Source organism: Aethalodelphis obliquidens, unplaced genomic scaffold (genome assembly GCF_003676395.1).
Source record: "Aethalodelphis obliquidens isolate GAN/ISIS:26980383/991018 unplaced genomic scaffold, ASM367639v1 scaffold3, whole genome shotgun sequence".
Classification (NCBI taxonomy): Eukaryota; Metazoa; Chordata; class Mammalia; order Artiodactyla; family Delphinidae; genus Aethalodelphis; species Aethalodelphis obliquidens.
The window spans coordinates 81998069-82012476 of record NW_020837947.1 but is presented as its reverse complement, the minus strand read 5'-3'; the positions used below and the strand labels follow the sequence as shown (position 1 = coordinate 82012476).

At 44.1% G+C, this 14408-nt stretch overlaps 1 protein-coding gene across 4 annotated transcripts in view; it reads right to left on the bottom strand.

Annotated features, from left to right (window-relative positions):
- LMBRD1 (LMBR1 domain containing 1) overlaps window positions 1–9715 on the bottom strand; it is a 116963-nt gene extending 107248 nt beyond the window's left edge. For 2 of the 4 annotated variants that reach the window (XM_027093260.1, XM_027093269.1), the window contains exons 1-2: window positions 9488–9713; window positions 1973–2149 (exon numbers count right to left, since the gene is read on the bottom strand). In XM_027093260.1, the coding sequence (XP_026949061.1) occupies window positions 1973–2149; window positions 9488–9559 (249 nt within the window). In that variant the 5' untranslated portion in view covers window positions 9560–9713. Of the gene's footprint in view, window positions 1–1972; window positions 2150–9487 lie in introns of all 4 variants that reach the window. The other 2 variants (XR_003430032.1, XM_027093246.1) reach the window with 2 other exon arrangements.
- Between the last annotated feature and the right edge of the window lie 4693 nt (window positions 9716–14408).

Sequence of the window (14408 nt, the reverse complement as noted above, 5' to 3'; positions counted from 1 at the left end):
TTTGGAGAAAATACTCGCTACGGTTTACTGGGGAAGTGTCCTTTGAAAGTCTTTTCAGTTCTCCTTTGAGTGTTAGCACATGCCAGCTTCAAATGACAACTCTTATGAATTTCACTAGTCCCCCATCCAGCCCTCCCAGAAAAAGACAGAAAGGGAAACAAAGAATGTTTAAAATATCAAGAAAGGCATCAAAGTATTGGGAAAACAACTGGTACATTAAGCTGAGTTAGCTAAAAACAAACAGAACTAAACAGAGACAACTAAGTAAATGAACAGCAGGAAAAAAACATACAATTGCTGAATAAATAATCCCTCAATAATGAAAGAAAACATTTTTTTTTTAATTGGGGGAAAAAACACTAACATGGAATTTTTCCCTTCTAATTATTGGTACACATTCAGATTTAACAACCATAAAATAAGCACATTAACTACAGTTATATATTTTCTTCTCTTTTGGGGCATATTATTAATAAAATAAATGCCCCAAGTTTTTATGGGTAATACTTTTGCTTCTTTAGGTGGGTGAATTCCTAAGTCTTGTTTAAACAAGTATAAATGCAATCTCACGGGTTAAAAAAAACAAAAGTAAAACAAAAAACTAGTACCCAGAAAGTGACTACTAAATTAAGCATGGTCCCAGAACAACTACATACTCTAAGGGCAAGTTCATAATTTCATGAAAATACTTACTTTAGAAATTTCAAGATGAAAACATAATCCCACAAAATCTAAACAAATCAAATATTCTAAATTTAAAACTAAAAAAATCTCCTAGTCAAACAACAATTATACAAGGGATAACACTACTTCCACTGTATCAGATGGATAGATATAGATAGAGGTACAGATCCAGATCCCAGTGAGCAAAGAGCCTTGGAGCCAGACTGCAGAACTTCAAATCCCAGCAACAGCACTTACAAACCCCAAGACCTGAGATGGGTCACGTCACCTCTCTGAACCCTGGCTTCCTGCCCATAACAACGGATAACACTATCTACCTCCTAGGGCTGTTGGGACATTAATGGCGTGAAGACATGTAAACCATTTAGGAAAGGGTCTGACACATAGTAAATACTCAACAAATGTTAGTTACTATCTCTGTACAGTGTTTGGCACATACTAAGTGGTCAACTGATACTCGCTAAATGAATGACTGACCTACAGAAAATAACTGTAGTTTTCACAGCAATCAGAATCTATCCAAACCTAACTACCAAAAATTACCAAATCATTTCAGCCCAGTTGGCCCAATTCAGGAACTTATTTTGGAACCATGCATTATTGAGATAACTGAAATAATATTTCATTCAAATATTTAAGTACCTACTGCTTGTCAGACACTGGGCATACAGAAACAGACAAGATACAGTTCCTGCCTCATAGAAGGTTACACTAATAAGAAATGTAAAAGTAACCTGCATAATTGAAAAGGAACTCAGAAATTTTCCAGTCCAACACCATGCATTTTAAAAATGAGGAACTTGAAGTCCAGAAAAGTTCAGTTTGGCCAAAGACACAAGTTAGACAGTGCGAATCAAGATTAGAACTCAGGTCTGATAACCCGCAGCCCACATCACAGTGACTCAGAGTACTCAATGTGACATAGAGATGAAGACCCTAATCTGCCACTAACAAAACCCCTTCTAACTTATCTACATACTGCACTGATGCAGATCAAGTCAAACAGACTTCAAGGGAGCTGCAAGAGGCACAAAAATAACCCTATTATGATTACTTAGCACATTTTCCAATTAACAAAGGTATTCTTCACACTTGGATGGGTGTAAGTCAGCGAGCAGTCTGTTCCATGTAGTTGTCACATGCTCGGCCTCTAAGTGCATTTCCATTCCCGCTTATTCCCAGAGACGACAATAAAACACAACATACACTGCACTGCTAAACATTTCAGTAAATACTTAATTGCCAAGAATATGAAAGGGAAAAATTCCCATAGTATGATGATAATTACCTTAAATGTACCATTTTGGTTTTTCATGTAGGAAACCAAAAATATATCCACTGGTAGAAGTGCTGATGTGATGAGAGCAATCGCCAGAGAAAAGATCGCTGTTATGGTGGAGACAACTTCACTTTCCCGCTGACTTTGATATTTACGAACATAAACCCAGCAGAATGCCAAAATAGCCTGAAATAGAACAGAAAGAAATGTTTTGTTACTGCCCTATGTATTCTCTAAAACTGATTTTAGTCTGTGTTTGTAAGTTCCCAATGGGAAACATTATGTCAAGTAGCGATTCTTCCGGATGTGCAAGCAACATCCACTACCCCTTATAAATTTATTCAAGATTTATAACTTTCAAAGCCGAGTTCATGAAAGCAGTACAACTTCACTTGGGTGCCAAGACACCAAAAAAAACAAGCAAAAGTTATCAATAACAGTGCTCAGTTACATATTTCCTCACTGAACACAGTATAACCATTCATGGTTTCACACAACATTACAGTTCTAACTAGCTCTGAATACTTTTCCCTATAGATCTCCCCAACCTAAAGAAGACATAACTAGTAGTTATTCTATCGTATTCTTACTGCTGAAGCATCACAGAATACCACTTGAATTAAAATTAACTTCTGTCCCATTATGACAGCTCAAGAGTACCATTCAACTAAAGATTAACTGCCAATAATCACCATGCAACTGACACATTATATTATAATTCACATTTCAAAGGGCATTAAACGAAGAAAAGTGAACACTGAAGATGGATGCACATGCACTGCAAGGAACTTTTCAGGGAAAAGTACACTCAGAGGTACTGAGGTTGACGTCTCAACAAGGTACTCTTAACAGTCATCTCCATCTTCCTAGAAACTAACAGAGGGTATAGGACTGTACTCTCGCAATCCTCTAGCTTCAGATTCCAGCATCAGAATCCCCTGGAGGGCTGCTAAAGCACAGAGTTCCAGATCCAACAGGTCTGGAGAAGGTCCAGAAAACCTCCATTTGTCACAAGTTCCCAGGTGAGGCTGATGCTGGTCCAAGGACTACACTTCGAGAACCTCCGCCCTAATCCTAGGGGAAGCAGACAGATCCTGAATCAGTGATTCTCAACCTTGGCTGTGTTCGAATCCCCTGGGTAAAAACTTAAATTCCTACCTGTACACCCACCCGCAAACCACTTCAATCAGAGAGTGAGGCTCCTCCAGGCAGCACTTCAAATGCCTGAGGATTCCAATCTGAGGCGAACCAGGGTTTTAACCAAGCTCTATCAAAGCCCTGGGACACAAGCTTAGTTTTGGCATTTCATGCTTTTCAACAGATTTAACTTTCACTGTAAGCAGACAGGGCAGGGATTCCCTAGAGAAAGAGAACCAGGCAGGGCCTTCTTGACTTAAGAGAAGCCCCTTTTGGCCCAAGCCATCTAAGCCTGGCTACAGCGCACTTGCTTGACTGGGTCTCAGTAACTAAAGATCTTAAAGGAACAAAAGACTTATCAGGTGAGAGAAGTAACAACAGTAAAGATAATAAATCAGTTGTAAACTCCCAATTCTGTTTCAACAGGTGGTAAAGATTAGCCTGAAGCACTTTCTTGAGCTGTTTTGCAGAATTTCACCCCGCCTGGGGTGCTCAACCACTAGATCAACTGGAACCTAAGGGGTGATGATGTTGACCTTTTCTGACCCTAGTGACTTGAATCAATTAAAGCTTGGACTCTGTGGACCTTTGCCCCAATCCTATTCCTCTGCTCAAGCCCCTTAATAATATGCATACACCCTTAGCTTAAAACTCCCCCAATCTTGCTGTTGAGGAGACACTGCTTTGGGAAGGATCCCCAGTGTTCTCCCTACTCCTGCTCTTCGGCTTGGTTGTGTGTTTTGGTTCAACACCCATCAACAGGCAAACCCAGTTTTTCATGTAACGTTACTTCCCTTCTAGTTCAGGAGCCAGAATTGAACTAAGCACCGCCTAACTAACCTAAGCACCACCTAACTAGTTTCAGTTTCCAAATTCTCCAACCACAGTCAAGATATAAGAACAGTTCCATCACTGCAGAAAAATCCCCTTTGCCCCTCCAGAGTTAACCCGTCTCTCTACTCCCCAGCCCTCGACAACCCCTATCTGTTATCTGTCCCCATACCTTCTGCTTTTTCTAGAATGTCATCATGTCCTTATATAGCATGTCTTTTGAGTCTGGCTTCTTTCACTTAGCATAATGAATCTGAAATCCATCCAAGTTGTTGCATGTAATTCCTTTACATTATTAACATTTCAGTTGGTATCAGAATAGCAGGAAAAAATAAGGTGAAAAGGAAAATGTGCTCCTGGGAACCTGGTTGTTGGAGAGAAAGAAACAAAGGAGGGGAGGGAGGGAGGGAGGGAAGGAGGAAGGAAGGAAGGGAGGGAGGGAGGAAGAAGGAAGGAAGGAAGGAAGGGAGAGAAAGAAAGACAGAGAGAGAGGGAGGGAGGGAGGGAGGGAGGGAGGGAGGAAGGGAGGGAGGGAGGAAGGGAGAGAGGGAGGGGGAGAGAAAGAAAGAAAGAAAAGGAAGGAAGGAAGGGAGGGAGAGAGAAAGAAAGAAAGCTTCGAAGGGAGAAAGAAAGAAAGGAGAGAGAGGGAGGGAGGGAGGAAGAAAGGGGGAAGAGAGAGAGAAAGAAAGAAAAAGAAAGGAAGGAAGGAAGGGAAGGAGGGGGAGAAAGAAGACCTTCATTCAAATTCCAGCTTAACAACTTACTAATTTCTTTTTGTTCTGGAAAATATTCTTTCATAAAATGTTACTTATATTAATATTTAATGGGTTTGTTTCTAAATTAATTGACAGATATTTAAAATATTCCCCAATTATTTTGGAAGCCACTGGAAGATGAACCTTTTCTTTCTATCCTGACACAAAGTGCTCAATAAATTTTTTGTTTGTCTTCAAGGAGATCTGCACTTTTACAAAGTTCAGAGTGACAGGTATTACTGCAAAGGAAGGAGTTTGCCAATAACAGGGAAAGGGCAACGCAGGCAAAATAGTTAAGCCAGAGGTTCCCAAACTTTTTGGTCTCAAGGTCCCTTTACAGTCTTAAAACAGAACCCCAAACAGTTGTTTACAGGTTAAATCTGTAACAGGGAAGAGCTAAATCGGACTCCAAGTTGGATCTGTTTCTTTGACTTTAACCTTTGCTTTTCGTTGCTTTTGTTATTATAACCATACCTAATGGCCTGCGCCTGCCTGTGAATGGCTGCAAGGAAAAAGAAACTAACACATCCCCTCTCCCAGGCTGGTCATTCCAGGAAGTATTTTGCAAGACTGATGGCCCTTTTACTTTACTTCCTCAAGGCCTCTCCCTCTCTGATTCTGCAAAAGAAACTGGCATCCAGACCCCATAAGATGGTTTTTCAGAGACACTAGTCCACCATCTTCTCGGTCTGCGAGTAAAGTCGTATTCCTTGCCCCGACACCTCGTCTCGGGTTCATTGGCCTGTCATGCTGCGAGCAGAGCGAGCTTGGACTCGGTAACAAATCTATCAATAGTTACTACGTTATAAAATAAACCAGATGTCCTCAACTGTAAGATAGAAATAAGAATACTTCTTTCATAGCAGGTTATAAAAACTGAATGAAGGGTTTAGCACAGCGCCACAAACAGCAGCAATTATTATTAAATGTCATATGAAATAACATCTTAGAGGATTTCATAAAAGAAACCAATGCATAATTCTGCTAACAACTATAAGGAAATGTTTAGAGCAGTCCCCAACGCCTCCCAAGAGATTGTGATTTCACCTGTCTGGGCATTAGGGCTTTTAACAGTCCCCAGGTGGCTTTAATGAGCAGTCAAGGTGGAGAAGCACCTGGGCAGAGGCAGACATGAGAACAGATAAACTTTTGTTAAATGAACGCACACACCTACTGCCTGGGATCTTGTCGAACTGCAGATTCTGATTCGGTGGGGCTGGGGTCTTATATTTTGTATTTCTCACAAGTTCCCAGATGATGCCCTCACTTTGAGTAACAAGAGTAAACTTGCTTTACAGAAATGGAGACTCAATCTTGTACAGTAACGGGAAGTGCAACTGGAGAGACGGTGTAAACCAAATTACTGAGCATCCTGCAGGGGGAGGCTTAGGTAGAGGAGCTCAGATTGACAGAGTAAACACGGACAGTTAGACTATAGGCTTTGGAGGGGCCAAGTCTCACCTTGCCTTATGCGGCAGAAGAAAATGAAGTCCATCCTGTTTGCCCAAGGTTACAAAAGTAGTCAGTCTCAGTGTTCTGATTCTTTAGAAGATGACTGGCAGCAGTTCTCAAAGTGTTAAATCCCCAGACCCCTGGCAGTCCCACAACCCTTTCTGGGGATTTGCAAATTGAAACTAACCCCATAATAATACTAAGACGTCATCCGCCTCTGTCACTATGTTGATACATGATGGTGCAAAAGCCTCGGTGGGGAAAACTGCTGGCGATTTAAGCATGAATCCAGACAATGGCACCAAACGTGCCAGTAGTAATCTTACTCTTTACCACCACACCACACTCACATAAGGGGGAAAAAGAAATCTTTTTAAAGACTATTTAACTTAAAACTATAATTGACAAAGCAGTAAATGTTACCTTTATTAAACTTCAACACTTGACTCTTTTAATACTCTGTGGGCAAATGCATACTGGAAGTATGTACTCAACCTGCGATGGCTGGCTGCCCCCAGGAAAAGCACCTCAGTATTTAAGAGTCAAAAGCCAAACTAGGCACTATTTCCAAGAAACATCATTTTCACTTGAAAGCACAAGTGACTAACTATGGTTATTCAGACTTGGATATTTGGCAGATTTTGTCTAAATGAACAAAGGAAGCCGATCAGTTCAAGAAAAACAACTGACAGTATTTGTTACAGGTGATAAAATTCAAGCTTTCAAATGAAAACCAGAATTTTGGAAAACCGGTATCCCTGACTGTGAGCTTGACAATTCATTTCTGAGACATTTCTTCTGACAAGATCAGTAGTGATACTGATGAATGTGATATTTTGATTTATATAATGAAAGGTAACCATATTTGGAAGATCTGCATAACTCAGTGAACCAGTATTTTCTAAATGATCAAATGCATCACATTATAAAACCACACACGGGGAAAGATCCATTCAAAGTACAATGTGGACTTTAATACAACTGAACAAAAGTTCATTGATAGGGTTTCAGAAACCATATTTCATATTAAGAAGCTTCTACTTACTGAGTTTTGGTGTAGTATTATAGAACAAGGTCCACAATGACCTAAAAGATACTCTGCTTCCAACTGCATATCACTAAAACTTCATATACTTCAACCAAAATAATCTCTGAAAAGGCTGAATGCAGAAGCAGACATGAGAATTAGCTCTCTTCTAATAATCCAGGAACTAAAGAGACTTGCAGAAAATTAAACAATGGCCCTCATTACTAATTTCTTTCTACTCCAAAATCTAATTTCAGACCTTTAATTCCCTTTTCATTTTATCTTGTTCCCATTGTAATATCACCAACTTAAATGGCTTCCCTTCATTATCTACCCAAAGTTTGCCTCAATTCCACTTTCTCCCAATATTGTTCTCTATTCTCTGAAGTCCTATTTAATTCATAAAACCATACTTTGGTTTTCAGTACTTAAAATAACCTGTTACAAGAATTTTTGTTTTCCCACCTATCTTCAGGCCCTCCTAAAGGCCACATTTTGCTTTGTTTGCATCCTCCTACAATTTACAGCATAACTGCTGTACCTTACATGTTTTTCACTGATAACTGCCAAGAGACTCCCCCCTGAACTTTGATACAGGTTACCTGCTCCTTTGTTTTCCTCTATCAGGGAGGAGGAAATGTACCTTTCGTTCTTCAGTTCTTCTGACTGGTCTAACAACTAAATTGACATGAGATAGATCAACAGGAGAAAATCAAACAAACGCTTGAGAACATGTATACAGGGGAGAGACCCAAGAAAACTCGCCAAAATGGCCAAAGCCCTCACCTTAAATACCACTTTCAGCTATAGACAGAGGATCCTGGCGGGGGGTGGTTTGGGACTTCAACAGGGAGGAAGGCAATTCATAGGCAGACAGAAAGCAAAAGGTTGGCAAATACACTTTTGCTGGGCCAGGCAGACACAACAGGACAGAGGGACTCGGATTTCTAGGCCCAGCGGAGAACCACCACCATCACGCCTAGCCCACATCCTCTGCAGATATCTCAGGTGACGACTCTATTTTGGGAACAAGCCCCTTACCTAAAATTCTCCCAGCAGCTAAGACAGAGGTAAAAAAGAAAGATTTCCCGAGTCTTCTGTTTCTTACATATAATCAGCCTGAACTAACCATCAAGCCAGAGAGCCATTCCGGGCCGCCAAATTTTGCTCCCCTACAAAGTCAAGTGAATACGAGGGTATGGAAAAGCCAGTGAACTTTCCAAGTACAGGCTTTGGAAACCACAGCCAACCTTCACGGTTTCCACTTTTCTCCAAGCAGAATAAAGTGTGCTCTGGGGTAAAGGCATTATTACTTTCCGGGCGAGGGGTAAAAGCAACAAGAGAAGCCTTTTCAAGTTTTCGCACTTTGGAGGAGAGAGTAGTTTCCGCTGCAACACCTACTGGAAAAACAGACACACTGGAAAAACACAGAGGTTGCAGACACGGTAGTGGAATCAAGAAAGTGAAGTAAAATAAGACAAGTCTTGATTTCAACAAGTGAAGTAAACAGTTTTTTGGTTCGATTTTGTTGTTTTCCTAATGCAAAGTGGCAAAATACTTTGGGGCAGATAGTTGTCCTGTTGTCCTGTTGGGCTGGAGACCACGAGGGAAGAGTGAGACTGGGGAAGGGTACGAAGAGAAATAAACTGAATTCCCAAATAAAAGGCTTTTAATATAGGTTAGGGAAGTACAACCTAGGCCATTTGGCCCATTAAGGCCCACGTTTTGCTCACTGGAGAAACAGGAACCTGGGGGCTGGGAAGGAGACACCTGAAGTCAGACAGGTGGGTACACAGACCCTGACACTGGCAGTGACCAGGGGCCCAGCTCCGCCCTGCACAGGTTTTCGCCCATCAGAAACCAGGAAGGAACGCGAAACCCAGCGTCAGAACGAACACCGCACGTCACCAAGGCAGGGTCTCACAATGGGGAGAGAAGGCTGAAGACCCCCCATCCTAAGGGAAGGGACAAGGTGGACCACTCAGAGGAGCAGAGACACCCCCCTTCCGGGGCGACGACGCGGCGCCCACGGGACTCGAGCAGGCGGGCGCTCCCGGGTCCCAGGGCCCCTCCTCTCCCCGGGCCCCCATACCCAGGTGCGCCAGCGCGGAGTCCGGGTCAGGACGCAGCCACCAGCCGGGGGGACCACCCCGCGCGGGCAACGAGGGGCCGGCGCGCCCCTCACCGCGGCCCAGCCCGGGGCCCCCGCAGCCCCCGCAGGAGCGGGCGGGGCGGGGCAAGGAGGGTCCCGGCCCCGGAGACCAACGGCGGGGCTGCCCCTCCCCCGTCCAGGCCCTGGGGAACTCCAAGCGTCTCCCCTACCAGGAGCAGGAGGCCGAAGATGCACCAGCCGATCACCAGCTCGGCTGACGCCGCACCCGCCGCCGCCGCCATCTTCGCTTCCGGCCGGGACAGCCCCGGCGAAGAGTGGAAACGCAGGGGAGTAGGGAGCGAGCGCAGGACTCGGCCCCGCGGACCCTAAAGGTTAAAGGGGCGGAGGGGCGGAGCGCCTGGTTGCCTAGGAGACCGGACCCGCGAGCGGCCCCTGGCGACAAGCGGCCGGGGGCGGGGCGCGCCCGGGACGCCGTGACATCACGCGCTGCCGGCTGCGGGGCGGGGCGGGGTTTCTGAGGAGGCGTGGTCTCCCGGCCACGTCACCTCTGTGGAATACTTAATTAGGTCCTGGCTGCTGAACCGGAAAAGCTAGGAGCCCACGCGCGGCGCAGGTGTTGTTCTGCAGAGCCCGGTCGCCTTGGGGGCTTCCCCTGCCGCTGTAAAGGAAGAAGCTCCCTAGTGTCCAAGGCAGAAGTCCTCCCCAGGTTGCAGGCATGGCGGACTATGAAGGGAACGTTTCCCAGCTGCCCAAATGACCTTCTGATTTGCTGGCACCGGGGCCCAGCCTGAGTAGCTGCTGGGCTGGACGCTGCCTTATCATGTGATGTTATGGCCTTTATATTTAGATCTCTACATTCCTGTAAATTTCCATGATGACTTTATACCCTAAACGTACTTGACTCTGTGAACATATCAGAATGAAATCACAGCTACTCGTGATGTTCATAAATAAGTGAGCAAGGTACCGCCATAGGCCCATAGTGAAGCCCACGGAATGGTTCCGGGGTGGCTTGCCTGGGTCCATGGAGCGTGGGTACATCGTTAACCACTGAATTGAGCAAACGTATTTGTAGTCACAACACAACTTTATGGATGAAGCCCACATCTCTTGACAATGCATTATGTGGTTATGTTACCCCCGACCTGTTTCAGGCTGGAATCCTGCTGAAGGGAAGGGCAAAATGAGGAGGGAAGAAGAAAATCGAGAAGAGTTTTACTATGAATTGTACCATCCAAGGTGGTTTCCTGCTCTCTGAACTTGTGAGTGTTTGAATGTGACTTTTCCTCCTGTGGGCCATTCACTTCTGGGGAGGCCTCTCTCCTATAGTTTCCTCAAAGTGAATAGAGACATCTCTACTCCAGCTAGCCACTTAAAATTCCCTCACCTGCTGCAGGGCATACTGTGGTCACTTAAACTTCTGCCTCTTCCTGCTAAGGTCTCCTAATCCTCTCCTGAAGGCCCGCTGGCTTGGAGGAGAAATTTAAGACAACGGCAGGCCAGTTTTGCCCCTTCTCACACACTGCCCAAATCCCCTGCACGCCACATGATCCGTATGGCTTGCACCAATAACCTTTGAGAGCGTAGGCCGTTCCCAATGTAGCTGCCTTGTCCTAGTTCTAATATTAAATCTATCAGCCCTTCTTGGATATCCCAGAGGGAGTCAGCTGAACTCCAGAGTCGGCTGAAGTTCTCCCATGCCTAAGTTGTGTACCAGCCCTCTCTCAGATGCAACGACCATATGTCAGATTTCCCAAGTAGCTCCCTCGAGGCCTCCCTTACTAGGCTAGGGATTAAATGGCAACATGTCACCTCAGCCTTCCACACACATATCACTTCTTGGAGTTCGAAGTGGGAATTCATAGACCAGCACCAATTCTCAGAGGAGAAATCTCTTCAATTTCTCTTCTCCCCCTCCAGTCCATTTATTACTATTTTATTTGGCTGAAGGGCCAAGAATTTAAACTCCTCTTACATCCCTTTTTAACTCTGTATGTGAAGGAGAATTTATGGTTAGGAGGGGAGTTCAAGAATTAAAGATCATAATCTCCCTACCACTTTAAATTTTATGTGAAGCTGGTGATTTTTTTTCAAGACTAGAATGAACCATTTTTTTGTTTGTTTTTTTGTTTGTTTTTTTTTGTGGTACACGGGCCTCTCACTGCTGTGGCCTCTCCCATTGCAGAGCTCAGGCTCCGGACGCTCAGGCTTAGCGGCCATGGCTCACAGGCGCAGCCGCTCCGCGGCATGTGGGATCTTCCCGGACCGGGTCACGAACCCGTGTCCCCTGCATGGGCAGGTGGACTCTCAACCACTGCGCCACCAGGAAAGCCCTAGAATGAACCATTTTTAATAGCTGATGTACTGGGTTGGCCAAAAGTTTCATTCAGTTTTTTTCCAGAAGATGGCTCTAGTAGCGCATAGTTATCTTTAACTTCATTCGAAACAATTGTGTTAGGTTGTATGTGACAGCTGTCACATCAGCGTGCATTTTAAAAAAAGACATCAAAATTGGTGGATTTTTGTGTAGCCATTTTAATATTGAATATGGAAGAAAAAAGCACCATTTCCGGCATATTATGCTTTATTATTTCAAGAAAGGTAAAAACGCAACTGAAACACAAAAAACGATTTGTGCAGTGTATGGAGAAGGTGCTGTGACTGATCGAACGTGTCAAAAGTGGTTTGAGAGATTTCGTGCTGGAGATTTCTCACTGGACGATGCTCCATGATCGGGTAGACCAGTTGAAGTTGATAGCGATCAAATCGAGACATTAATTGAGAACAATTAATGTCTCTCGCGGGAGACAGCCGACATACTCAAAATATACAAATCAATTGTTGAAAATCATTTGCACCAGCGTGGTTATGTTCATCGCTTTGACGTTTGGGTTCCATATAAGTTAAGCGAAAAAAACCTTCTTGACCATATTTCCGCATGCGATTCTCTATTGAAACGTAATGAAAAGTTTCCATTTTTAAAACAAATGGTGACGGGCAATGAAAAGTGGACACTGCACGACAATGTGGAATGGAAGAGAGCGTGGGGCAAGGGAAATGAACCACTACCAACCACATCAAAGGCCGGCCTTCATCCAAAGAAGGTGATGTTGTGTATATGGTGGGACTGGAAGGGAGTCCCCTATTATGAGCTCCTTCCGGAAAACCAAACGAATCATTCCAACAAGTACTGCTCCCGACTAGACCAACTGAAAGCAGAACTTGACGAAAAGCGTCCAGAATTAGTCAACAGAAAACGTATAATGTTCCATCAGGAAAGCACAAGACCACGTGTTTCTTTGATGACCAGGCAAAAACTGTTACAGCTTGGCTGGAAAGTTTTGATTCATCCACCATATTCACCAGACATTGCAACTTCAGATTTCCATTTATCTCAGTCTTTACAAAATTCTCTTAATGGAAAAAATTTCAATTCCCTAGAAGACTGTAAAAGGCACCTGGAACAGTTCTTTGCTCAAAAAGATAAAAAGTTTTTGGAAGATGGAATTATGAAGTTGCATGGAAAATGGCAGAAGGTAGTGGAAAAAAGGGGTGACTATATTGTTCAATAAAGTTCTTGGTGAAAATGAAAAATGTGTCTTTTATTTTTGCTTAAAAACCGAAGGCACTTTTTGGCCAACCCAGTACCTTCCATTGAATTAAGCTTATTTAATAAATTGGGTTCACTCTTTTGCTGACTCTGAACACCTAAGTATTGGGGTAGCATTGGGCAGTAGCTTGACTTTCAAGTTGGAAAAGCCTTGTAAACCTGTGTTGCTGATGAGAGAGTGACTAGTTACAAGGATAGTAGTAGTTTGAATCAGGAAGATTGGGAGAAAGGGAAAAGAGAAAGTGACACACCTGAACAGGTAGAAAAGGGCACGTCAGCCCATCTTTCCATTCTTCCACCCAGTCAGGATGTACTATTCAGACCAGTGAGGACTGAACACACTCTCCTGAGTGATGTTCTTAAACCTAGGAAGCTTTACACTACAGACCAGAGTTCTTTAAAAATAATAACCATCTTGGGCTTCCCTGGTGGCACAGTGGTTGAGAGTCTGCCTGCCGATGCAGGGGATGCGGGTTCGTGCCCTGGGCCGAGAAGATCCCACATGCCGCGGAGCGGCTGGGCCCGTGAGCCATGGCTGCTGAGCCTGCATGTCTGGAGCCTGTGCTCCGCAACGGCAGAGGCCACGACAGTGAGAGGCCCGTGTACCGCAAAAAAAAAATAATAATAATAACCATCTTTATTGGTTGTTGATAATTACAAAAGGAATACATGCTCATTAATAAAATTTCCAAACATGAATAATTTAGAAAGTAAAAAGCTCCTAATAAATGAACACAATCTTCCTCACCCCCAGATACTTGCCTTTAAGAGTTTCAAGGCTTTTTGTGTGCACGTTGTAATATACTCCATGAGGATGTAAAAACCCAATAGACAGTCCTTTCCTGCTCCCCTGATGCTATAGATTGAATATTTGAATATGTGCTCACCCGCCCCACATCCATATATTAAATTCTAAGACTCAAGGTGATGCTATTTGGAGGTAGGGCCTGTAGGAGGTGCTTATGTCAGGAGGGCGAAGCCCTCAGGAATGGTCAGTGCCCAACTCCAGAGAGCTCTTCAGCCCCTTCTGCTATGTGAAGTTAAATGAGAACATAGCCCCAGCCAAACACTGAATCTGTCACCACTTTGATCTTGGACTTTCCAGCCTCCAGAACTGTAAGAAAAAATTTCTGCTGTCTCTAAGCCACCCAGTGTATGGTATTTTTGTCAAGGCAGCCCAAATGGACTAAGACGCTTGGAATTACTGTAGAAGCCCTTGCCGTACCCCACACCCAACAAATCGTGGGAAGGTACCAGGATTTCTGTGGATGCTGTTCCATTTTAAGGTCAAAGAAATGGCCATGTGTAGCTCGTCACTCCCAAGGGGTTTAATAAGAGGAGATGTTGCAGGAAAATATAGGCCTATCCAAACCTAGAGCCCCTTGACTATATGAAGAGGGCTAGAGGCCTTTGGAGGAAGGCAATGTGTGCAAGGGAGCAATTCTCCTTCCCCTCGTTCTTCTGTCTCTCAGACTTTGAATAGTCTTTCCCTAAAGCCAGTGGGAGGAGATTACACAAGA